The following is a 26,473-nucleotide window of genomic DNA, read 5'->3' as shown; positions in this document are numbered from 1 at the left end:
ATGATTTTGCATGTAATTCCAATAAAATGCCTGTGCAACTCAAAAATAGTTTACAGTATCAACTAAAAACTGCAATGCCTGAGTAAGGATAAAAAGGAGATGCCTGATTTGAGTATACTCGTAAAAAAAATACTTCTATGCAGTTCTGTCAGCAAAAATATGACCAATACTCCTGAGTAGTGGTCCTGCCTGAACATGTTTCTGTATTTCATTGCCTTAGTAGAAGCCTTCCATGTGGCCATGTGATTGCTGCTGCTGCTGCTTCACGTGATGCAGCTTTCTGGCACAAAGGCTCTGAGCTCGTACAGATGATTGTTAAACGTCATGAGACTCTGAAAGGTAGAGTAGGCAAGAAGAGGAGGAAGCCAAGAAAAGAACTGTGTGGGAGTTACAGTGAAAAATGGATTTGGGCAAAAGAAAATGAAGGGCTGAAGAAGCAGCGGGAGAGGTAGGAAGAAAATCAGTTGATGATCGTGTTCATCGGAGCAGTGGAGGAGGAAGAGAGACCAAGAAGATAAAAATGGCTGGTGGCATCAAAAGCAGTATGGAAAGGAGAGTAAAGAACTGGCTGGGGGGTTGGGCCAGGGAAGAGCTGTTGGTAAAATCCAAAAGAGCTGTTTTGGCCTAGCCTGCTTGGAAACTGGATGGGTGAGGGATATGGCCCGAGGGCCCAGCAGGGTCTCTGTGGTCACCCCCTGTAATTTCCTGCTGAACATCAATCATGGGCTGTCACACAGCTGTGCCTGGTGGTCCACGGGTCAGCCACAGTGTTCACATTAGGAAGGTTCCTGATCCCTCACTGGCAGATTTCAAGTGAGGATAAATCCATCACACTGGTGGACAAACTGGTTTAATTAATTGGGTACTCTCACTGTCAGGGTTGAATTGCTCTTCTTCGGGCTGAAGTTATTGAGCTTGACCATTAATCTCTGGATTGTAAAATAACCTCATCTGTTATCCCAATAAATCCCCCCAGAAGCTGAACATATTGCTAAAGACATAATTGCTTTGATACTATTTTGTGCAAATTTAAACTACAGAACTGAAGAACATATTCAACTAAGAAAGGGAGTAGACCGGCCAGGGAAACTGTGAAGAGCGACAGAAGTGAAGGCAGAGCAGAAAGTGCAACTGAACTTTTGTGTTTCCTCATCAGGGAAAAAAGTTGTCTTCTAAAAAGACATATAAAATATATAAGAAATAGAATGAATACAGAAGAATACTGGTAAATAAAGAGAATGGCACAATGCCTAAAAATGAAAAAGGAAGATCATAGCTGCCTTTTGGTCTGTTTTTGACTGTTCTGAAATTGTTTTTGACTGTTCTGAAATTGTTTACTCTGCCAGAGAGAATACAGTGCTCTGTTTTGCTGCTTAGAAGCAGCATTTCCCCTTCCCCTATTCAAATGTTAGTAAAGAAAATAGCCCTATAGGCATGACCTCTTTGGACTTGGATTATTTTCATTTAAACACATGGAAACAAGATCAGTAAATTAATGTGATTTTAATAAAAACATACAAGCTACCTGTAAAAATGTGCTAATGTTTAAACTAGTCAGATTATGTAAGTATTTCAAATAGTATTCAGTTATTTTCAGATTTAACCATGTTTCCTGTTTTGAATTGCAATCAGTATCTGAGATTCAATTCTAAATTGTAAGATGCACCCCTCTATAAATTGTCACTAACTGAAATCACTGTTTCACTTCACAAATGTCAAAGAATAATCATCAGAATGTGAAAGTTATGTTTCACAGTGTCTGCTGTAACCCTGTCTTAGTCTGTGCTAGATCCTGGGTGAGGCTGTGCCACAGCCTTTTTCTCATGGAAGGTTTGCCAGTGAAGTTGTGCTTATCTCAATCCTCTTGGTATTCTGAAGTGAAATACATCTTTTCCATCCTGGGCAAGCTAATGCCAGTGAGGATCATGCAAGCAGCACTGGAAATCACTTACTCCTTACTGCTGATGCATTGCAGTCAAGGAAGTTGTGCTGTCTTGCCATCCCACCCAGTGATTCAGTCTACAAATCCACTTGATTCCCTGGTTTGTATTGTGATTGCAAACAGAAGAGTTAATTACAGCAAACTGAGAGTAATTCTGCAGTACTGGTGATAGTCACCATGCTTAGGGAGAGGCTAAGGAACATAGCAATGACAAGCTGCAGACACAGGTGTTGTGCAATAAACTGAATAGCAATGATAGTATTCTTCATTTTATAGTATTTTAGAGAGCTTATATTTAGATTGAGGCCATTAGTTCACGCACAGGAGCTGAGCAGGAGTGAACAGGTGATGATGTTGTCATCACTGTGAACTTTGCAGCATGACCAGTATGTGCAGAGGTGAAGAGCTACATGGCACTTGCACAGCTCTTCACATCATCAATGCAATTAACTATTGAAACCACACAGCCATGAGGTAGAGAACAGCAAGACTGTGTTTCCACTATAGATAAGGAGCCAGATAGATGAGCTTGTGGCCCTGCTGTGTTTGTGCCTGTCTAGCTTTAGTCATGCAAAGCCATCTCTTCAGGGTATCAACACCTCATCTAGGCTGAAGCTGGTGGTGAATCTCCTGTGGGATGTGGTTATGCTGCCTGCAGAGAGCAGCCCCAGGACCACCCTGAGGTCATGCTTCCCTGCCACGTAGGAAGCAAACTCACAGATGCAAACTCAGGTGTGGTTGCTGCTTTTGGAAACAAACTTGACCCGGGTCCATGGCTGTGCACCAGTGTGTTGTCAAGCATGCTCAGACAAGCTGCCTCCAGGGCCATTTGCAGCCTCTCAGTGTGGCAGCAGAGTGAGTTGTTAGCTGGAAAATGGAAATCACTATGCACATCCCTTCCGTGCAGTGATCCTTCTGATTAGTACCAGTGTGGTCATGGCAGGATCTCACATTCAGGGGGTTTTGATTCTCAAGTATTAACATGATGATTAATTTTTGCTTTTTGCTTTTTGCAAATACAGGTTTACAGGTTTACACTCATTTCTTGACTTGCAAGGTTTCCATCTTGGTGGTTACTGCACATAAAAGTGCTGATTTTATAATATGACAGACAGTAGTGCTTCATTAAAACATCAAATCATTGAAATGCACATGCTTTTCTTAGTAAACTATATAGTTGTTCTTTTTATGCTCCTTAGCATCTCCACAAACATGGAGAGTGTCACCAGCTCAGCAGCAAATAGCAACAGTAGTGTGCTAAAATGCATCAGGAAAATATCCTTAGGCTATGTTTCTCTACTATAATGCTATCCTGAATACGTTTGTGGTTTGGTGTTAGATTCATCCATTTCAGCTAAACACAGCAGTCAGGAGTACTCCCCATCCTCCTCCTGATCCTAACTCTCTTTATGAGATAGTTGTATGACATCAGGCATCCATGGCATTTGATACCTGATAAAGCTGATTTGAGGTTCCCTGAAAAAACATCTATATGGGAAATTGCTGGTCCTACATTTTTATGGTTTTATTTTCAGATAACTTCTGACAAAATTAATGGGAAAGGCTTATTTTTATTTAGGGCCATAATACTAGAATATCCACAAATATTTCTGAATATCAGCTCTTCTCATTTGAGTTAGATGCTGGGCTTAGGGGGTTAAAGAAGCTTCAAATCAAGAGGAATCTCAGCAGGATGAGTTATGCTTTTGGTTTTGGAATATCTCACGTGCTAAAACTCAGTAAACTTTTTTTGTTAATGGAACTCTCTTAGTTTTGTTTTGCAAAGCAAAACCACCCCTTTTATGTAATGACAAGTAACATCATCACTTTGTACTTCAGCAGGAAATGTTTAGTCAGGAGGCGTTTCACCTCCAGGAGCTGTGTCCTCTCAGAGGACGGTCAGACGGCTGACAGCCTTGCACAAAATGTAACAACCACGTATCTAACCTGCAGCATGTTTGCACGTTTAATATCACACAAGTGCATGATGTACTCACAGGAAAAGGCAAAGTCTATTTTAAACACTGAAGCCTACATCACACATTGTGACTGGTGCTAATTTGCTTGAAGGGAACGTACATGGTAAACTGCAGAGAATCTTTCTACTTGAGGAAGAAGGCTGTTGGCTTTGACATTTGCAAACAAACCTTTGAAATTATTATGTTACTGGGACCAAATAGGTAACTTTCCAGTAAAAGAAAACTTCTTGCCTATGTCACACTGCTGAACGTGAAGAAGACCAAAATCCAGATCCAGCAAACGTGCTGATTGCAATTCTGTGGTGTTTTTGGAACAGTATCTTCTAATGTGGCTTATGAACTGCATGAGCTGTGTCAAGAATTTGTGCTGCTGCTGTGACTGTGTTGAATGCAAGAATCAGCTGATTCCAATTTTAATACTGGCATCTCCCACCATTTGTCTTCATCTGGTATTTAAAATGAGATAGTGAATGTCTCAGAAACTATATGTTATTTTAGAAACCTTTTAGCGCTTACAATAGTGGCTTAAACAGAAGGTTCTTTTCACATTCTTTCAATATTAAAATGAGAGCAAAAAGAGAGCCCATTGTGTTCTCTTTATAAATGACATTTTGGTAGCATTAAGATCATGTGGTTTTAACACTATGTGGACAAAATGAAAAAAGATTAAGTCAGAACATCAGAAATATTTTGTTGAATTATATATTTTGCATCTTATTTACATGAATGTCCTGGGCAAGTAGCTTGGCTGAATGATAAGGAAACTCAAATACCCACCTCAAAGGACAGCTGAAAATAACAGTACTGAAAATGAAGTGCAGCATTGAGTTACACAAGATTAAGCTGACTAATCTGCTGATTCAGTTTTGCCTTTGTTTTTTGGTTTTGTCATGCAAGATCAAGTGTCAAGCAGACAAACACGTAATGGCATTCCAGGCTCCCAGTAACAACAACAAGCAGTGGGCTGCTCTCCTGCCACCTCTGCATTCTCCAAAAATGAAAAATGGTCACCTGCAGCAAGAGGCAGCAGGTGAAGGACAGAGTTCCTCCTTTTCTTGTTACAGGTGTGATGAATTTGGTATTTCTATTTCACAGATGGTTTTTGTTAGAGATGCTCATTTAAGAAACCTTACTTCAGTTGATAGGAAGTGCAATAATGCATATGAATTATCTGGAAGAGAAGCCGTGCAAGGACCAGCTGAGGTCACTTGGACTGTTCAGGCTGGAGAGGAGGAGACTGAGTGGAGACCTCATTGTAATCTCCAACATCCTCACAAGGCAAAGAGGAGGGGCAGACACTGATCTCTTCTTTCTGGTGCCCAGAGGCTGGACCCAAGGGAATGGCTGGAACTTGTGTGAGAGGAGGTTTAGGTTGGATATTAGGTTTTTCCCCCAGAGGGTGGTTGGGCATTGGAACAGGCTCCCCAGTGAAGTGCTTGCATCCCCAAGGCTGACAGAGTTCAAAAAGCACTTAGGAAATGCTCTCAGGCACATGGGATTCTTGGGCATGGTCCTGTGCAAGAACAGGAGTTGAACTGAGTGATGTTATGAGTTCCTTCCAACTCAGGATATTTTATGATTCTGTGATTCAGTGTGTCAGGAGACAACAGGTTCAAACACAGCTCTTACAACATCTACAGAATATAAAAACACAGCACTATATTCTTCTGTATGGACTGGTTTTTGGACAGTCCAAAGGTATCAAACTCTTACGCGTGCTGATGAATAAGAAATCTGTCAGTGGAGCCACTCGTAGGTTTGATGTTAACCCTTGCCCAAGTGACAATATGAGCCTGCTCATTACTCACAGAGATGGTCAGGCAGGAACTGCTGACCCTGAGGGAGGTGGTGTTCCTGCAGTACCCATCATCACTGCACTGGTGAGGCTGAGGAGCACCACAGGGAAACCTGGACACGGTTGTCCTTGCATTCCTGACACTGAGCAAATCTTTGAAGCATTGTTGGGAAAGACACTGCAGACACGTTGGCAGGAGAGCAGGTCATTCCAGTGGGATTCAAAGGACAAGATGAAGCCAGAATGTCATGAAGGGGTACTCTGACTGAAATGAGAGAAATAAGAGTCCTTCCAAAGAAGGAGTCTTAGTAGCTGGATGCTTTTTTTTTTTTTTTAATATGAGAAATAGCAATGACTAAAATCAGAGGGTGATACTCCAGAAATGAACATGTTGCAGGGCAGCTGGCATAGCAGGCTCTCCAAAATAAAAAGAGAATGAAATAAAGCCTCAACCCACATTGCAAACATTTCAATATTTTCTCTTTCCCTCTGGAAACGATATGGCTGTGTCATTACCAGGCACATCTCTGGTTCTACTGAAGATGCTAAATCTATGCTGATGGCAACATGCAGTGTTTTGCCTGCAGTAAAAATGAAGGTTCAGACCAAAATGAACCTGGGAAGCAGTTGGAGAATGAAATAAATGCTCTGTAGACCTGGGATCATGTCCTTGAGCTGCCACTTATGGCTCTGACATGGCAACTGATCTCTGTGTGCATCATTTCTCTATCTGTGGAATGCAGACAATTACATTTATTTCTCTAGGTGAAAGAATACTGGGCTTTTTCAGCTGAATACTACTGTATCAGAACTAAGTATTTTTAATATATATTTTATTGTAAGAGTTTCAAAAAATAGCTGAGGGATGAGAAGGACTCTCAGTCCAAACAGTTTTGTCAGCACTTTTTTGGACAGACAAAAAGGTTTGGCAGGTAAATGAAAGGGTTTCTTTCTACTAGTTGTTAATGCTGTGAAAATATAAATCAGAAATATCTGGGTTTGTGAGGGACTCCTCCTCCCTCTATATTATAGTTTTTTAGCATTACTTTGGGGAAAAAGAGGGACTAAGACCCCCATGATAATAAACAGAAGTCATTAGCAAGGTTTGCTAAGACACAGTTTGCAGATGTGAAGGTGTATGGGCCTACTGAGTTGAAGTGCTGGCTTATAGTGTTGTCTGAGCATACTTTATTTCACATAATTTCCTAAATAGCATCTCATTAGAGAAAGGCTGGAAATAAATCTGCAGATGTTGGATGTTATAAAAAAAGGTTCTTCCAGCTACTGAACATATTAGCACATCTGTGTTTGCCTTATATAAGCTACTGTTTTCAAGGATGCATCCCTTGGCCAGACTCTAGACTTGAAAGTAGCATAAGAAATTTTCAATTCAGGAGTGGTGCCTTTTGGGTTTTGTTTTGTTTGTGTTTATTTTGTTTGCATGTTTGTTTGTTTTATTAAGGAAATCAGAATGTTTAACGATACGTAAGATCTGAAATAATTGGAGGCATGTCTCCTTTATGCTCAAACAAAATTACTCATATTTAAAATTATGGTTTGCAGGTTTTATTAGTGTAGATATTTGAATGTTGAAGTCATAAGGTTTTGGCAAAACCCAGGATGACAGATAACCATATGGAAGTTTTTGGAAACTAGTCTTGCTGTGTGTACCAAATTTCTGTTGGGCCAATGTTCACATGGTGCTAAATGAAATTTAACAGTGCAGAATTTCAGTCTAGAGGTTGATCATAGCAGCTCCTTTAGCCAATTACTCATTTGCTTCTACTTTTAAACACTGAATTTGAGCTTGCAGCTTCCTAAGTTAACTGGCGCTCCATTGACTACTGTAGACGGTGACCATCTGCTCATCTGTTCTGCCTTTAAGGATTTTTTTTGAAGCAATGCTGATCTCAGAAAATTTGAAAGGGCAGCAGGAAAGATGTCAAAAATCTTCAGGTCCTAAAAGTTTTGCGATAAAATTAAAATGAGCGGGGTAACAAAATGTTTCGTGTCCTTATGAATGGGAGAGGTTCACTGTCACCGTGTTCTTTGTCAAATTAATCAGTGTGGGAGAAGGATCCCCTAAGTGTCCCAGTCATGGGAAAAGTTTCAGTGATGGCTTGCACCTCCTCAGGAGCTTCATCAAGACACAGATCCGTAGGAAATTTGGTTTCATTAACTTCTGGGATGTTAGCACTACTTATTTTCTTGTTGGTGATTGTGATTTCCTTCAAGGAAATCTAGGAACAGTTGGACATAAAAATGGAAGTGCCATTTTAAAATCAAGTAGGAATGTCCAGCTTAATAGCTCCATTTTTTTTAAATACAACTGTTTGACTTCTGAACTCGTGCTTATTTAAGACCTCATGGACCCAAAAAGGAAAAGTATGTGTAGCCATGTGACAAAGCAAATGCGCCAAAGGAGGATTTATTCAGTTTTGGGAAGATCAGCAGCAGTGATTCACCCTCTTGGCTGGTCTGGACTGCAGTATGGTCAACTGATTCCCCCAGGGAGGAAGAAAGGATGAAAGTCCCACACTGCTCTGTGGTCACAGGGAGCAGTGACCTGTGCCAGGGTAGCTCCAGCCCCTGCATCCAGTACAAAGAAAACTTCAGCCTTAACCATCACTATTGTTGATGTAGGGGATTCAAGTCAGGCAATCCAAATGTAGATTTTAGTGGTTCAGTGAAACAGAGTGAAAATTTTAAAACAAGAGAACTCACCATCCAGAGACTGAATAAACAAAAAGCATATTTAGACAACTGTGTGCTATTCAGCGCTTTCCATCACACAAAGAAGAGAGTCCCTCCTCTTTTCAAGCCCCCACACAAATCTTGCCATAGATTTTTCAGGCTGATATGAGAGATTTGTTGTTTTCAAAGTTAAAACAACATCAGTTACCAGATCTAGATGAGTTGAAAGGAGTTACAATGTCCTTTGTGTACCCTGCTGCCCTCATCCAGCTTTAAGATCTATGAAAGCAAAGCAAACTATGTAATAAATGTTAGTGTTTGTTCCAATAATTGCTCAGGTGGCCAATGCTTTGTAAGGATTTACTGATTCATTGGAATTTTTGAACCTTGAAAGGCAATAGGTTAGACTTTTTCTGAGGAACACCCACTGTAAGGTCTGAAGTGGCATTAAGCAGAAAAAACCTACTGGCAGGTATTAGAATTTATAAAACATCTGGTCTGCCTTTTACTCTTTAAACTATATTTATATTTATATTTATAATTTTATATTTATATATTTATATTTATATTTATATTTATGTTTATGTTTATGTCTTTGTCTTTCTTACCGATTCCATAGTGAATCTCTTGAAGAAAAACTTGAAAGCCTGGATGCTGAAGATCTCATGTCTCATCTGTCACGACCAGAAACCTACCTAGAAGAGGAGAAAAGGTCAAGTAAGTAAAACTGACCAAAGCTATGGGACTGACAAAGTCTCTTATTTAAATAGTCAGTTTGAAACAATGTGTGTTAATTCTTCAGAGATGGAAATTTATCTTCCATTATTTGATTGCTGCATTTGATAATATGAGTTTCACTGTGGTAAACAGTTCCATTAGAAATTCCCTGATAAAGAACACCTTGTTAAAAATTTCTAGAGGAGAGCTTCATTTAGCTGGCTGGGAAGATCAGTCTAACTCAATGTGGCAACTACTCAGTCAGCTGCACTGAGTGCGGTGCTGGTAAGGACTTGCCTGTCCAAGCTGTCTGACACTTCAGAAGACCCTGTTTTCTGATATAACTTCAGTCTAACCATTCAAGCTGAAAATTTCTATGTCAGGTGTATGCACCAGAATGATCCTTTTTGGAAGATGGAGATAAGATCTGAAGGATAAAGTGACTGGGAACAAGAAGGGTTCTGATGGGACATAATCCTGCATGTGGGAGAGGGCAGGAGGGTGTGGACCAGCCATGGCAGGATATGGACAAGTGGTCTCACAGTTTTTCATCAGGTTTTTCTGCCACTATATTGCATACTCTTTCCAGTTTAAGACTTGTGTTGCTGTGGGGAAAGGAAGGTGCTAGACATGCTGCAGAGCCCTGAGCAGTGAGTAGGGCTGGCACATACCTTTCAGTTTGGGACATTCTGGGATGATCTTCCTGTTTGGTCCAAAGATACAAGCTGGAAAAAGATTGGCAAGGACTTGAGGCCAGATATGGGTGCTGAGAAGGAGAACACTACACAGAAGCCATTGCCATGAGATGGTAAATCAGGTGGGCTGGGACAAGCCCGTGAGTCAGAGGGATGTGGACTGCATGGGCTGGCACATGGGAGAGGTGACAAGGGCCCATAACGATGAGAGTGAGATCAGAGTTAAACAGAGGGGCCCAGGCAGCAGGGGAGTGGGAGAAAGGCCATCCCCAGATTACACCCTTTGGTTAACCAGTCTGCCCATTTTCATTCAAGAACATCACTTTATTCCTTGCTTCCATGAGGAAAAACACAAATCCTTCCCTATGAGTATTTTTTTTAACCTTCTGTCTAAGAGAAGCCTTGTTATGCTTGTTGACCTGTTTCCCCAGAGACTGCTGTAGTTTGTTTATGGGGTTTGTCCTGTTTGTTTTGTGTTTCCAGATATTTCATGTGGGTCTGGATGTTTTCCAACCCTTAACATTAAAAATAACATAGAATAGTCCCTGTCTCCAAGACATATGAGATTCAATTAAAAATTGCGACATATGAGGTTTTGGATGGGATGTTAGTATCTCCCTTTTCCCTTCTGTTTCTGAGCCTTTAGAATACTTTCAAGTGATATTGTCAAGAGCTTTTTTATTATTAAGAGGGTTAGACATCTTTTTTACCAGACATGAGATTTTTACATGCTGCCTGGAAAGCATCTGAGATTTTACCAGATATGCCATCAACTTGGCAGCATAGGAGGAGGAGACATGGTTATGGGCTCTGCTGATAAGGAGGTATGTCCTTTGATTTGAAGGCAAGTGTGCAAGAGGAGGAGTATCTGCCTCAAATCAAGAACATTGTGCTTGAATATTGTGGTACATGTAGGAAAAAGTTGTTAGAAGGAAGCCCTGGCACTGCACTGTTTTTGTGGATTTTTTGTGGAAAGGTGTCTCCTGGCAGACAACTGAGTACCATCATCTTACAACAAACCCTTAACCACTGGCAGCCCTGGATGTGACTCAACCTCTGATGACATGTGTGCTGGTTCTTTAATTTTACAGCATACCTCTTCCTTTTAATTATGTTGCTCATCTTCATAGGCAAAAAAGGTCACCATCATCATAGGTTTATGTTATTTAAATCAAAGCAAGAAATAAAAAATATATAATGGCTCATTGCTTTCTAAGTTTACAAGTAACTATGATTGGACTAAATTTTAAATGGATGGCAATTCATTTTTTGTAAGTCTAAAAAGTCACAGAATCTCTTTATGTCTGCTATAATAAGCTACTGAATATTATTTAATTGCTCATTTGCTATAAGTGGCATTATGAGCATTTTTGGTTACATCTCAGTGGTTATAGAATGATTATATTCCCTTTCTAGGTCTCCTACTCATTTAGGAGCCTATTTATACAAGAGCATTCAGCAAATAAATGAAATATCAAAGAAATCCAGAGAAATATTTATAGAGAGATGAAGTTGGTTGAAGTTATCATCATTGACTGGTGAGAAACAACACTGAGAAGGAAATATATGTGGCTCTCCTAGAGAGAGGAATGGTGGCCCAGTGGTGAAAGTGCTGATAAGAGTTCAACACTGGTTCAGTGACCTTGTACAATTTTTTAGGGCATCATTCAAATGGCAAATTCCTCAAGCCGTACACCTATTAGTATCATTTATATGGGTAAAGAGTCTTTTGAGGCTAAATACAGCTTTTCTGAAATCCTAGAACCAATGACACTAGAAAAATTTGGGCTGTGTCAAGATGGCATTTTGACTCTTCTTCTCACCCCCCCTAAGAAAACAATACCAATGCTCCCCAACTGTCCTTGGCAATGTGGAGGTAACATTACCAGATTTGTGGAAAATCCTTATATATGACAGTATGTGAGTGGGAGCAGGGAGTGGATACGAAACATAAAAGCCCAGAACATATAGAGAACAACGAAAACTGGAGAAATATGATTGCTTTTCACCCAGGAACACCTACACTGGGAAAGAGAAAGTCTAGTGGGGCTTAAGCAAGGAGGGAGCCTAACTGAGAACAGAGTGACATTAATGGCAGCTGGGTGACAACTCGACACAATAGCAGGAATACAATAGCAGATTCTATTAGTCCTTAGATGAGGAAAGCATTTGTTCTTGTGCCTAGTTATAAATACATACAATTATATTGGATTAATTGGTACAATCTAACTGCTTGACTAATCCTAATGCTTAACTAATAAGGATAATGAGTTGAATCCCTGTATTTTTAAGGTTTTAGAACAGGGTAGGTGTTGTGGAAAGCTAATGAATTCTCAGGAAGAGAATATAAAAATTGCTAATGTATTGGGTAATAATCAAGAAAAACAATTATGCAGGGATTTTGCAGAGGAGAGGAAAATATCAGGAAATATTTTTTACACGCTTTAGTTACCTGTATTTGATATTGCCTAAACTCTGTGATTTCATGCATAAGTCATTTAATGACCTATTTTATCTTGCTTTTTTTCTTTCCTAATACACTCTATGACCTGAGTAGCAATAATATAAATCCATATTTTTTCATGTCTAATGACTATTTTAGGGCAAATACTAGCCAGTCAATTTTCTCATATTCCTGAAACAGAAGTACCCTAACTAGAAAAACTCAAACAAGCAAAAGTTAATATTGTTTCTACAGTCACTGATGCAATAACAATAGTAGTTGTGCACCACCATGCTGAAAATCAACTCCCTTTATGTCCAAACAATAGTGTGAATCACAGAAATCTGACCTTGATATACAAATGTGATCATGTAGTAATTATAGCTCTTGTGCTTTCTGTGTAAACAGACTACTTCATCTGGAAATGCTGCTTCATTCTGCAATTTGCAGCTAATGACTGAGCAGAAAGCTTTTATATCCCAAAAAGCTTTAAAATAAAGCAGGTAGAAAAATCTTATTTCCTACAAATGAAAAAAAGAAGCTGATTATTTGAAAAGCAGTGAATCAAGTCAATGTTCTATCTATGTTCTGTTGAAAAGCAGATATTACATATTTAAAGATTGTCCTCAAAATCGCATTTTGCAAAGGTTATTAGAGACACTTTCATGGGCAAAATAGGGACCAAAATTACTCAGTCCAAGTGGTAACTGACATGTTCTTTAGCAACTGTGAGGTTAACAAAAATGTCTTTCATTTCATGCCAAAATCTGCTTGTTCTGTTTGTGTCTGTGTTGGTATCATCCAAACAGGATGTGACAAACATATGTTCTTTGGCTTTGCCCTAATCCGTGATTTGGATAACACTATTAAGATGTGGTCTAACAAACTTCAGGGAAGCAAATCTGAGCATATTTGTCTGTGGACTTGCTTTTAGTATGTCCTAAGCAATAGAAGCTCCACCCTGATGAATTAGCTGTATGTGTTTTCAGTGCTTCCATAAAAATATATGATCAAAGTATTAGCATGCTTACAGACATGGGCTGAATCCTGAAATAAGACAATAGTGGAAAACTAACCCAGCAAAGAGCCCAGGAGTGACCCTGAAGGGCTGAGTGACATCCTCTTGAGGATGAGTCTCCACTTATGAGGGTTTCCAAAAATGTCAATTGCTCAGATTTTAATCTATTCAATCATTACAGTACTGACTTTGGAGAATTCTAATTTCTTAGTCAAAATTTTGCTTAGTGCCACAAGTGCTACCAAAGTTCATAAGTAATACATAAGTAGTAAAGATTTTTCTTTTCCTCAGGAAAATTTAAAACCTGAAAAAATATCAAGATAGTTTTCTTGAAATAAAATGTATTTTCCTTAATTCCATCCTGATTGGTATGCAATGAGTCATGAGAAAAGTAATAAATTGCATTATTTTTCTCTGATTCTTTATAAATAGTACCTGGAATTAACAATTCCAGTGTTTTGCACCAGATTGATGTCAAGCTGAGAGGGTTATTAATCCTCAGGTCATTACACCAAACTTTAAAATATATTGGCAAAGTATGAGATTTCTTCTATTCATCTTGACATATCCTTGTGTTTGAATATGTAAGGAAAATCACCTTAAAAATTCAGACCTTTTCTTGCATGGTACTTTTAGAAATAACAACTGATTTAAAAAGAACCTAGTTTTAGGAGATGGTTATTACTGTTAGAATGGAAATTAGTTCTCTGTCTCATGTGATATAATTGCCATATGATTATGAAATGATCATGGATGGGCTGTGCAGGTTCTGTAGAACAGTCGTTTGGAATTCGTGCTGCAAAACATAATTCTAAGACTGAACAGTTTTTTACTCTAGGATTTTATAGCGCATTGCCAGAGAGGGCCAGAGGGCTCAAGGGTGCTTATTTGGTCAATTTATGCAGTCTTGTTCAGAGGTGAATTTTCTTTAGGACTCAGATCTATGACAAAGATTTTTGTAAGTATTTCGATTGAATGAATTTCTAGTCTTTGCAGCCTGTGTTTTATTATTTGTCTAAGGGCTTCAGGATGGTGGTATTGTGAGTTAAATCTCCCTGTATCCATTTAAGAGTGACCTTTTTATCACTTCCCACTATATCCATCAGCTGTTCTTGGGCTCAGGGAAGAATTTTCATTTTGTGGAGGCAGCATCTAATCAGAGTGTCTGCTGCCCAGCTTCAGACCTCTGCAGGGCTTTCACTGATCTTGTCAAGGGTATTTTTTTATATTTGATGACAAGGTTGCCATTCACAGTCCAAGATTTGGAGTTACTTATAATCCACTTCTGAAAACTGTGAGGGGCTAGTAGCACACAAGAGTGCTTCCCACCTTCCCTGTATGCTTAGTCACTGCTTAATTATTTACTCAGTACAAAGTTAATAGCAAAATACCCTGTGCATGGTATATAGATTACAGATTAATAATCTAATGTAGATATGACATCAAGCTCTCTTGTCAGTGCCCCCACTCGTTCTCAGTAGCCACTGATTGTGACTGAATTGAAGATCAATCATTTCCTGTCTGAGTTTTTAGGAAGGAGTCATTATTAAAATTAGAAAATAAACCTGGTACATCTGTGTTAAAGATCAAATCATCTCTGCACAAAAGTTTGGGTTCATTTGAACATTTCATGTCTTTCCTACAGCAGCTTTTCTACCTGAGCTGGCAGCACTCAGGCAAAGCAAGCACCACACCTCCTACTTCCAGCCTTCATTGATTCATCAGGCACTCATGAGGTCAAGCATTGTCCTGGTGTCTGAGCACCTCACAGAATTTAATATATTTGATATATATTTGTAGTATGGCTACAGCAGACTGAAGGCAAGACCATCAGGCTCCAGTTTGTGACAACCCCACTTTTCTTGATATATCTCTGTCCTTCACAGTGCAATGTTTGTCATTCCTTCCTCTTTGACAAGCACCAAGTGGTGCCACTCTTCTACTGAACAGCCCTGTGAAAATGTAATTTATTTTGGCTCAGTTATACTTCTAGCCATCCTGTCCTTCAGCAGAGTGCAGAACTATCAAAGTGCCTGCAGAGAATTTCCCAAAATAAAAGGCACATAGAAACCTCAATATAGGCATAGAAGATGTTCCTAAGTATTCTCTTCAGGTCTGTAGCTACCCATACAGTGAGTCATGCCCAGATCCATGAGCATGGATATTTATGTCTTTGAAATTTTGTGTCCAATCTACATAGAAAAATGACATAAACTCAAAAGTCAGTGACAGAACAGAACCTTTACAACTTAACCCAAACTCAGTCCATGCAAATGGGATTCTTTACCTCCACTTTAGTGAGCTCTGACTCAACTTTTAAGCTGTAAAAGGGGGATGTATCTGACAAGGTGTCTTTGCCTCAGCTGTTCACTCCAGACTCCTTTCATCCTGACTGATGATATGGTCAACACAGATAACTGAAAATAGGTTGCATCTCACCTCATCCTACAAAAGTAGAAGTTTAAAACAGAGATAATAGAGTAGATGTCTATAAAATCCCATGAATCACACACTAAACTGCTTCTTTCATCCCACTGACTAAAAGAGAGAGTAGGGTGCTGATTCCAGAGGTGAAGACCTGCTCCAAAGATGCTGCATGCCTGCAGCAGGGCCTTCTTATTTCTGCCTGAACCATACCATGGTGTAAAACTGTACCTCTGATTCTACAGTCAAGAAGAGACATTAGGAGGAAGAAAACAAATTTTAAGAAGTCCCAACCTTTCAATGGAAAACAACACAAAAAATGTTGGTGCACTGCCATGGATGCTGATATATTTTCCAGTGGCAATCTAATGGGAAGTTCTACTAATCTTTCAGAATTTGATATAAGTTACACAAAAAACCCACAATAAAATTATATGTTGTAATTTAAGTTCTATTTTTTTAAATAAAATCTGAAAATTAACCTCTTTTTTTCTGTTTCATTTGTATCAGTTTCCTGCTCAACCTCATGTAACACTATTTGGGTTTCCTGTCTTGGTAACAGCCAATGAATTTATACCAAGACAGAAGGAAGCAAATCATACAGTTTTCAAGAAGGTGAGAAAGTATTGAGACTGAGTGCCTTCAGACCTTGAGGGTAGGTAAAAATGTGAAATAAATAACACATTATATTTTCTAAACAGCTCCAGTTACTTAATAAAGTGCTTAATAAAAAAATAATATTACCAGTGCATTAATTAGTTAAGCTGGCTAATGAGTTCCTAATATCTCTGCAAGTGACAGTGAGATGAATATTTTGAATGCACTGAGATGGGGTTAGCTTATATTATAGAGAACACAGATGTGCATGGTGAGTATCTGGAGGTTTCTTCTGCCCTTCTGCAGCTGTGGAGCTGATGTGCCTGCTCCAGGAATATTTACTTACTTACTTACCAAAAGAGGGAAAGGGGGAGAGAGAGAGAGAGAGAAAGGAAGGAAAGAAAGAAAGGAAAGAAAGAAAGGAAAGAAAGGAAAGAAAGAAAGGAAGGAAGGAAGTGGCGGAAGGAAGGAAGGAAGTGGCGGAAGGAAGGAAGGAAGTGGCGGAAGGAAGGAAGTGGCGGAAGGAAGTGGCGGAAGGAAGGAAGGAAGGAAGGAAGGAAGGAAGGAAGGAAGGAAGGAAGGAAGGAAGGAAGGAAGTGGCGGAAGGAAGGAAGGAAGGAAGGAAGGAAGGAAGGAAGGAAGGAAGGAAGGAAGGAAGGAAGGAAGGAAGGAAGGAAGGAAGGAAGGAAGAAAAGGAAGGAAGAAAGAAGACAGCTATTTCAAGGGCAATTATCTAAATGAGCTGGAGAAACCTGGGATGACTAAGTCTCCAATCTCTGGAGAATTTGCTCTGAGCTCTTTGATGAATTTTAAAATGATGTTACATTCTAGATTTTAATAACATAGCCTTTCCCCTCTTTTTCTGGCTCTAGGCAACTGTTGTTAAGTCCATTTCTCCCAAAAGCCAGAGAAGTTAATAAGGCCGAGTCTCTGAGCACAGCCCTGCAGACCTGCTGTGCTGCAGGGAGCAGGTGAGAGGGGAGGTGTGTGCATTCCCTTCGACTCTGAGCCTGCCGGGGATCTGTCCTGCCACGGGTCTGTTTCGCTTTGAGTTCAGAGAATTAACTCAGGGGGAAAGAGTTTTCAGTATCTCTAGCACGATCAGTGACAATTTATGCAGCTTTGGTTTCCTTCAGCTGATATATTAATGAACCAGGTCAGGATCTTGACAAAACGAGCGACATCTCTGATTAGAAAAACTACCAGCAGCAGCGGTAAATGTTGGTCCCCATCACTGGTTTACAGTTTTAAGTTGGTTTCTTTGGTGAGAAGTTCTTGAAGTGTAAATGTTTTGCTGCTTGTGGTTGGAGTCACAAGCAAATCTGGCAGTGAAATACCAAGTCGAGGGTAGATTTAGAGGGCCTGAGTCCCTGGGGAAATTCAAAAGCCTGACTCAGAGCCCATATGTGTCTTCAGCCAACATCTGAAGTACTGGATGTTTAAAACAGAGGTTATAGGAGAAGGCACAGTTAGAAGGAGGCACTTAAACCACCTAAGAGGGAACATGAGAGGTGCAGCTGGGCTTTGAGCACAGCCTTAGGGAACTCAGGGATATCAGTCTTTGCAGTAGACCTGTAATCATGAATCTACCCCTGAACATGGGAACTGAAGCCAGCCCTCTTTTTCTTGTTAAAATGCAACGCCCCTGCAACACTTGAAAAGTTTGTAGCATTGTGTAGCAGGAAGGTTCCGTGTTCGTTCCCTTCCCCTGCCTAAATGGGACCAGAATTTCCAGCCAGTCCCTGTCCTCTACCACAAGCCCCTAAGATCAGTCTGCAAGGCTTAGAAATTGTTAATAGTTGCAAAACAATCAAGTTAAATCTTCCTTTGTGAAAAATAAAACCAACACCACAGAGCCCTGTGAATGCATCTCAGATTTTTTTCCAGGGAACATCTGATCCAATTTAATTCAGTAAGTCCCTTTCCAGCCATTAATCTCCAGCCAAATTTTGTTTTTCATTTTATTGAACATTATGATTTACTGCACAGCTCTCTGTTCATTATGACTTAGAGAAGCAGTTGTTCAGATTCTCTTTCTCTTGAACTCCTGATCAGGAAAATACTGTGCAGATGTGAACAGAAGTAAGAATATTATTCCTGTAAGAGAACTCTTCCCTAATTAAACATAGTGTCTGTGAGGGAAATTATGATCTTGCAAATAATTTCTGCTTCTAAGAAAGACTTAACACCACAAATGAGGCCAGCTTTCCTTACACTGGGTCTACTGTTTGCTGCAAAAACAGTGCTGAAACCAACACAATTAATATTGCAAAAATATCCTGGGAGAGCTTAAAAATGGTGAAATTCCACATATATATCCTTCAGTACTTAGAAGAACCTGATCTGCCCAGCACGTTCCAGAACAAACCTGCTTCATTTCTGGGGAAAAAAAAAAAATCTTGTTTGTTTCTGTCATGCACAAGAAACAACAAAGCAGAAACATATTTTCTCATGATAACTGCTGTTGAAACCAAAGGGTGTTGTCAGTGTTCACACAGATGCTGCCTGGTCACTGTGGTGTTCCTCCTCCCTTGCATTCCATCTGTGGGAACCAGAGCAAAGCCTGCTGCAGTTTCCTTCTGGAGTGGGAGCTGGCTGGTACTGCTCAGTTCTGGTGTTCATGGCCACCACTCACTTGTCTCCTGCTAAACCTGCTAAACTCATTTATGGTGCAGATGGCTGGAGGTACTAAGGGGCAAAAGCATAAACCTGTCCTTTCTGGGCATCCCCATTTCTCTCCCATCTAAGCTCCTATTCTGAAGGGAGCCTAGTGTCTTTTCACAAGACTCAGATTGACTTGGCTTCAACAGCCTGGCCCACCTGAGGATTTCTATTTAGAACAGGTCTTGAATTGTAAAAACAAATGTTCTGCAGCTCAGAGCAGAGTTACATTGTCCTGCACTGGGACACTTGAGAGGAAGCACTAAACTCCTAGCAAAACCCTTACTAGACTAAAATAATCAACCTCACTTTTAAAAGAGCATTGAAATAATCTAATCCAATCTATCTAATTTGTTATGAGCTAAAGTTCTGAATTCTAGGCAACCATCTTTTGAAAATTACTAATGAATATTTTACCTTCAATGGCCAGCTTTAGCAAACAGGGTCCTCTCAAAACATTGCCACTGTACTAGCAGCCAGCACTGGTAGGGAAGCAATACTGATGCCAGCACATTATTATCTCCAGGAAACACTTCTTGCATTAACATGGTAGTTTAATGGTTTATAATAGTTCAAGGAGAGAGAATTTAACTCTTGGGATAAATAACAACAGGTGTCTTTCTCTGAACTGTTATTGCTGCTAAAGCCCCATTAGCACACATAGGTTTGCATGAACACCAAGAGGATTTGGAATCTCTGAAACCCCTTATGGGCAGCCTGGAGGGGCAAATGCTATGGAAGCTTTTCTCCTGGGTTGCAGTGAGCTCATCATTACACTCCTGTGGAAATTCTCTTTTGGCTTCACAGTAGCTGTGGCTTTTCCCTTTGAGAGGAGGTAGTTAGATGTTTCAAACAGTGTTTTTTTTTCTTCTAGCAATCTGCCTATTTTTACAAAATGTGTAGGAGCACTTGAGACCTCTGTTCCTCCATCTGTCTTGGTTAGGGAAGGGGGGGTGTCAAAGTCTTGGGGAGACACACACACACACAAAATGCAATTGCCTCAGTCTCACTTGTAAACAGGCTATAGGTACTGCAGAGTTCTCAGTTTCTCAGTGACACATTATTTAAACCCTATTTAAATAATATGAATATCTACAATATAAGTTACTTTTTCCCCCCCAGAATGTAAATAATCATCACATGGATAAGGTTCCCTTAAATGATAAGTTGTCTTTCAGCACCAGCATCATGGAAAAGTGTTGTCTAAGATTCCTTGTTTTCCTTAGGGTCAGGCTAAACCTGGTCTTACTGACTGGGGTCATGTTCCTTCTTGTGCCTCCTCTGTCTAATGGTGTAAATCTATGGTAGGAGTTTATTGTGAGTCTAAGTCTGAGCTATTTTTCAAGCTGTAACTGTTGGAGGACTGTGCTTAGGACGCTGCTGATGTGACTCACAGTACAGAGGCCTATTGCAGGGCCCAGACTTGAGATGGAGATACATGTGTCAGCCACTTGTGGCTCTTTGGGAAATCAAAGTGTCCTAAGATGGGCAGAAGTAGAGTTAGAAATGGTCCTTGAGGGAAGGATGTTTCTCACTGAAGAGGAACCGTGCAGCCAGGCTGTCCTCCATGCTGGAAGGGACTGGAGGGAATGAAGTGTAGGAGTTTATGGAATACCCTGTGCAGACATGTATCTACCACCCTGTGGGGGAAACAGCCTAATTACTGCTCTGAGCTTCCAAGCGGCTCTGAGAAGAAAAGCATAAATCTCAACCATCAAGAGACTTGTGTAATTCAGACCAGGTGTCAGGTAGGCTGTTGTATGGCTCCAGCACAACATGACTTACAATCACCTTTTTATCCTTGTTCCTCTGCTACTGACGCCCTTTAATATTCTCAATAGCAAGGAAATTTGTTTCCACTGAGCCAAATCCCATTTGTCTGGGTAGTGAGAATAAATTCCAGCTGTAGATCATCTTGGATATTAGATTTTTAACCCCATCCTGGTCAATACAGAAATATGATAGATCATTCTTTACCACAGCTTCAAAAACACAGAAAATAAAAATGTGAGATCTGGGATTCTGGCTAAGAACTATCTTACCATTGATTAAATCTGGAATCAGATTCATTTAGGACACATGTAACATCAGAATTATACCCTGCTGGTTGATAATAATTCAAAAGCTTTATACTTATTGTAGAATTACAGTACCCGTTAGTATTAAATACCCTAATTATTTTAAAATATCTTCAGAAATTATTCTACCAAGGTAGAGATCCTGTCTGTTCATGAATATAGATAACTACTGAATTGTAGGAATTTCTGATCCTGACAAGCTTTGCTAAGTACTCAGCTACTAATTATGAACAGGAATAAAAGGACACCTGCTGAAATAATTATTAAAGGATGTGTGACTACAACCTGCCTCTTATCAGATGGATGGAGCCAGTATCCTACATCAGCAGAGAACACATTTCATCAGCAGTCTTACACATTTCATGAGAAATATGCTGTTATGTAAATAATTACATCAGTAGGCATATTCATTTGTGTGAATACTGAACTGCTTGAATCTTAATGCAGAAGGAAAGTAGCAATATAGTTCCATGCTAAATTACATAAATAAAGTACTGGAGTTGCATGGTGCTGGCATAGATCTTATTTATTCGCAAATAAATCTGGAATATTTCCACAAAATTCAGTTTGTAGCACTACTATAAATCAGGTAGGAAACTAGGATTGTACTCTCACTGTTAGTAATGATTTAATAACTGTAAACTCAGGACAAAATTCCTTCCATGACTTTGCCTACTCATTTTTGTCTAACAATCTCTTGTACCTATAAGATGGATGCCTAAAATGTGTATTAGTTTATGTAGGAAAAAGCCCACAAAGCATGTTGCAAATATCTGCAGGACAAGTACATCCTAAGCATGAGCTCTGAAAGCTCAGAAAATCCTCCAGATGAGATCCTGGAACGTTGGGACCATTATCTGTGAAATACCACTACATGTCCTCCCTGCTCAACTCTTGCACCTTTCATGTGTCAGGCACTGCTGAAGACAAGATCCTGACGTGTTGGCTTGGATGGTTTCATGTTCCTGTGTAGAACCATAGCACTTTGCTAAGGGCTTTGTTTTAGGCTGAATCCACATACTATAAGGCTTGTCCTAGTGCCTCAAATGTCCTGCTGCCTCTCTGGCAGGACTGGCCAGGACAAAATTGCTCTCTGTGCACTTGGCCAGCTGCTATAAAAAGGACATGATGCTGTGCCAGGCTTGGCAGGAGATATCTGCCTGTCCTTGCCCCAGTGGTTCTGAGGAGCACATCAGCCATGTGCTCTGCATTTCCCTTCTGGCTGCTGCAGGGATGAACAAAAGGAAGGTGGGAGCCAGCCATGCTGCTCCTGCTGCTGGTCTGGGTAGGGCCATGCAGTGACTTGCCCATCATAACTCAGAGACAGAAGGTGGCAATCCCAGAGGTGGTGTTCAGCCACTAAGAGCTGATTTATTTTCTCCCCAGACTGGAGAACAGGAATGTGTGGGGTTGCAGGTCCTCCCAGGACCTGGGGGCATAGTTCAATTTCTGACTGGAATCCAATCCCATCCCTGTGCCAACAGGCCACAGCTCCTGTCACTGTAGCCATGAGAGAAGACTTGGCAAGGCCTTATTTACCCTTTACAACCTTTAAGGCCACAATCCAAAAGCTTTCTTAGATCAGGTGCCATTCTGGCAATTATACAGATACAGTATTTTAACCTGCTAAATTAGAAGTGAGGCTTGTAGTTGGGTGAAGAAGATTAGTTGCACTTGTTATTTTTCACAATGAACACTTGGGAGCATGTATATGTGCAGCCAAGGAGAGACTCTCCTAACCATGGACTGAGGATGCACTGGATCAGATGGCAATTAACAGCCCATGGCCTTAGGGAGTCACAAACTACTTGCAGAATGTCTCACAGACATCTTCTCCCATCGGGTAATGTTGCAATCTTCAGTTTTATTGGCTTCTTTAAGGCTCAGACTCTTTAAAACTGGATGTTAGTATAGCCCCGTAGCTCTGGGATAACAAGTGCTGAAGCACCATGCAGGTGTTGGGGTCTTTACCCCTTCAAGCACAACTGCTCATCTTGTTTGCACACCTCCTTTCTCCAGTCTTTCCTCTCTGTCCAACAAAGGTTGGAGGGATGGAGGAAATCTAATGAGGCATTTTACCACACCAAACAGGGTTGTTCCTTGCCATGCCCTGCAGAGCCTGGCTCTCCAGTCTCACACTACCTGCCTCACCCCTTCCCCCAGGGATCATGCAGCAGTCTCAGGCACTCTCAGCTTCACAGCAAAGCTTCTCCAATTTCTTTGTTATTTTTTCTCTGTCTTTATTTATGAAAGTGATGTGCCAAAACACTATTCCCCTCATTGCCACCCCTTTTCTCTCTGTTTTGTTTCCTATCGGGTGTTTTGCTCTGACACACCAAGTAAAGATACAAAACCTGAGGTGGGAACATCTGGCCCTGGCTGTACAGCATTGTCAAGAAGAAAAGTTCCTAGATATAAAATCAGCTTTTTTCCCCCTCTTCATGGGACCTTGCTGTGGGATGTTTAGGGCTTCCTGCTGCAGCCCCCAGGGTGGCCAGCAGCCCCCTCTCTCCAACACAATTCCAGTCTGCAAATGTTTAAAGGCAGTTTCTTTTGAGTGAGCCACATGCTTCAAATTGTTATGTGGTTAACCACTGAGAACAAACCCCCACACAAATACCTAAGGATCAACTTGCTCAAGCCAGGGTGGTAGCAGTGGGGGCACAAGAGGAGAGGGGAGACTTCCTCATTTTGCTTTTGATGAGAAGAAAATAGAGATATCTTCTGACTTTCCTGAAGTGCCAGCAGCCGCTGTGTCACAGTGCGTGCTGGGTGATGCCGTTTGCACATTTGTTTGCTGGTGAAAGGAGCCTTGTTCAGCAGCCATGGCCATGCACACCACGGGCCACATCCTCTGCTGGTGTAAATCAGCTCCTCTGGTGAATAGGAACTGAAAATGCAACCTCCTCTCCCTGTGTGATGTGCAAGTGCCAAGCTGGGGGAAGATTTCTGCGCTTTGACATTGCCCTATCCCATGTCCCTTAACTCTTATAAAAGCTGAATACTTTTCTGCTGACTCACAGAGACAGATGGATTTTGTTAACTCCAGTCGAGATAGAGGAAGATGCACTAAAAGCATCACTTGGTAGGGCTGAACCCAGCTTTGGGGTTCAGGGGGGGACTGAGCAAGGAGCTTCACATCTCCCCCTGTTCAGCCTGGATGGAGCTTGGCTCCTGGGTGCCACATGGGAGGAGTGATGTGTGGTCTAGGCTGAGCCTGCTGCTAATCAGTGTCTGAAATAATGACCCAGGCTGTCATTCCATCTCCCTCCTAGTGCCCTCTCTGGAGCTCTGCAGCTCCCCAAAGCCCAAGAAAGAAAATTTGAGCCAACAGCAATAGAAACACCCTGAAAGAATCACAGAACTCAAATCCCCTTGGTAATTGTATTGCATCTGCTTAAATCTTAAATTACAGAGGATTTTAGTGAAGTAAATTAACTTCCCATTGCTTGTGTTTCCTTGTATTTTTGAAGACTATGAAACTGTTGAGGAGCAAATTGTCTTACAAACTCATGGAGAGAGTTTCCAATCATGACTGGCATAGCTGTTCATGTAGTGCTCCTAAAGTGGACCCAAGTGGAGATAATTATTTTGCCATGGGCCAACTTTAAGATCCATCTTAACTTTATTTTCAATTCTAAAATGGCCAATTAAGGGCTCACATCATGGCTAATATAGTCTTGAGGGGGAAGATGCAATCCAAACATGATATGCTTTCTCAGGTATGAAACAAAATTGAATTCTTTGGTTTTTTGAGGAAAACTGTGTGAAAAGGAAGGGTTAAAAATTTTTTAATGTTGGGGACGTTTTCGGTGAAAGTGGTTTAGTTCCTCTGGTCCGTTTATCATCTGAGCAGTGAAACATCACTCTGCTTATGAAGTTAGCTCTGCAGGACTCTGTACCTGTCAAAATTGTTTATCCATACTTGCCAAAAACAGCAAGAAAGGCAGGAGGACTGGCAGCCGTGATGGTGAGTGAGTTGGACACATGGAGTGAGGGCACATGAGTTGAACCTCCTCACTGATGCAGAAAAAGAAAATGAGTGAGGGAAAGAACATTAAAGCATGAAGTGTCTAATCTTAGAGGGTTTAATGGCACAGTTTGTTACAAAAAAAGAAGAATTTGCAGAATTTCTTCATGGGCAACTGAGTAGGTAGGTCCTGGTGGCCATGGTGACATGATGCTGAAGGTTCAGGAGTAAATGCCAGCAGAAGCAGCTGCTGGGGACATTGGCACATTGACATTATTGACCATGGGATTGGGAATATTGCACTTAGACAATTGAAAATTAATGTGATAATCCCTTATTAATGAATTATTAAGGAATTACTGAGTGCTTAGTATGGTCATATGAAAATATATAAAAAATTCTCAGTCTAAATCCAACAGAGCCTTAATAGCCTATGTGAGGGCTATTAGGGAAAAAAAAAAAAAAAGAGAGGGGGCGGGCAGAGAATTCAGGTTTATAAAAAGAAACCCGTACACAATGAGTTGAAGGTTGTGCTTCTGCACTTCCTGCTCTGGGTGTGAGCAGAAGAGGAAATACCAAAATACCACCAGGAAAACTATTTCCACAGCATTCCCAACCTGGCTGAAACCAGAGAAGTTCTGACAGCCCTGCAAAAAGGGGGCAAAAATCCCACTGATCCAAAAGCTGACCCAGTCTCAAGGATCTTGCTCATAGGAAGGCCAACAAAATTTCCAAATCTAGGAGATTTGGGTAGACCTAGATGAGTCTTTATAATTCCCCTGACTCCTCATCTGTACTTTCTGCAGTTCACAGATCATTGATGACATTTGACTCTTCTGCCAGCTTTGAGAGGAGCACATTTCTGCTCCAGTCAGTTTGATCACATCCATGACCACGGACCATCAAATTGTGTGGTAACTGCAGGGCAGGGCACCACAGTCCAGCCTAACTCAGGTGAGGGTTCCTTGGCTTCCCTTTCATTTTTTTGACTAGAACGAGAGTACATCCTACATACACAGCAAGAACTGACCTTTCAATGCAAAAAATGTCTCCAGGTTCAGTGTTGCCCCATGTCAATAATTAAAACTAAATTCCTGGAGGTTCCCAGGCAGACAAGACATTAGTTTGGTCTGGCTCCTCCAGAAAACATTCCTCTTTAAGCAAAGAAAACCTTGAAGATGAGCAGCAGGATCATGTTCAAAGGGTTGTACAGATAGCTGGCACACCAGGAAGTTAGTTTAAAACCTCAAATCTGAAAGCATTGCAAAGAACTGGAAAATGGCTCTTTTCCTTTATTGGTATAAGAAGGAAAGTATTTTGTCCTACTAAACCCCCAAAATTTAAATATCCATCTTCTGTTTGACATGCAATGCTGTACACTAGAATTCAGGACTTGTTCAGTAGTCTAAGAAAAACAGTAAATTACTATAAAAAGTAAAATTGCTATAAAAAGATGATTT

At 40.6% G+C, this 26,473-nt stretch overlaps 1 protein-coding gene across 5 annotated transcripts in view; it reads right to left on the bottom strand.

Moving 5' to 3' along the window:
* Nucleotides 1–9,092, bottom strand: part of ASAP1 (ArfGAP with SH3 domain, ankyrin repeat and PH domain 1) — a 123,493-nt gene extending 114,401 nt beyond the window's left edge. For all 5 annotated transcript variants that reach the window (XM_054270166.1, XM_054270185.1, XM_054270182.1 and 2 more), the window contains exon 1: nucleotides 9,019–9,092. In XM_054270166.1, coding sequence (XP_054126141.1) covers nucleotides 9,019–9,077 — 59 coding nt within the window. In that variant the 5' untranslated portion in view covers nucleotides 9,078–9,092. The remainder of the gene's footprint in view (nucleotides 1–9,018) is intronic.
* Nucleotides 9,093–26,473: the final 17,381 nt, after the last annotated feature.

The sequence above is a fragment of the Melozone crissalis genome, unplaced genomic scaffold (genome assembly GCF_028551555.1).
Source record: "Melozone crissalis strain CALT ecotype California unplaced genomic scaffold, PUWL_Pcris_2 ptg000002l_1, whole genome shotgun sequence".
Taxonomy (NCBI): Eukaryota; Metazoa; Chordata; class Aves; order Passeriformes; family Passerellidae; genus Melozone; species Melozone crissalis.
Note: the sequence above shows the minus strand (reverse complement) of the source record. Positions and strands in the feature narration are given on the sequence as shown.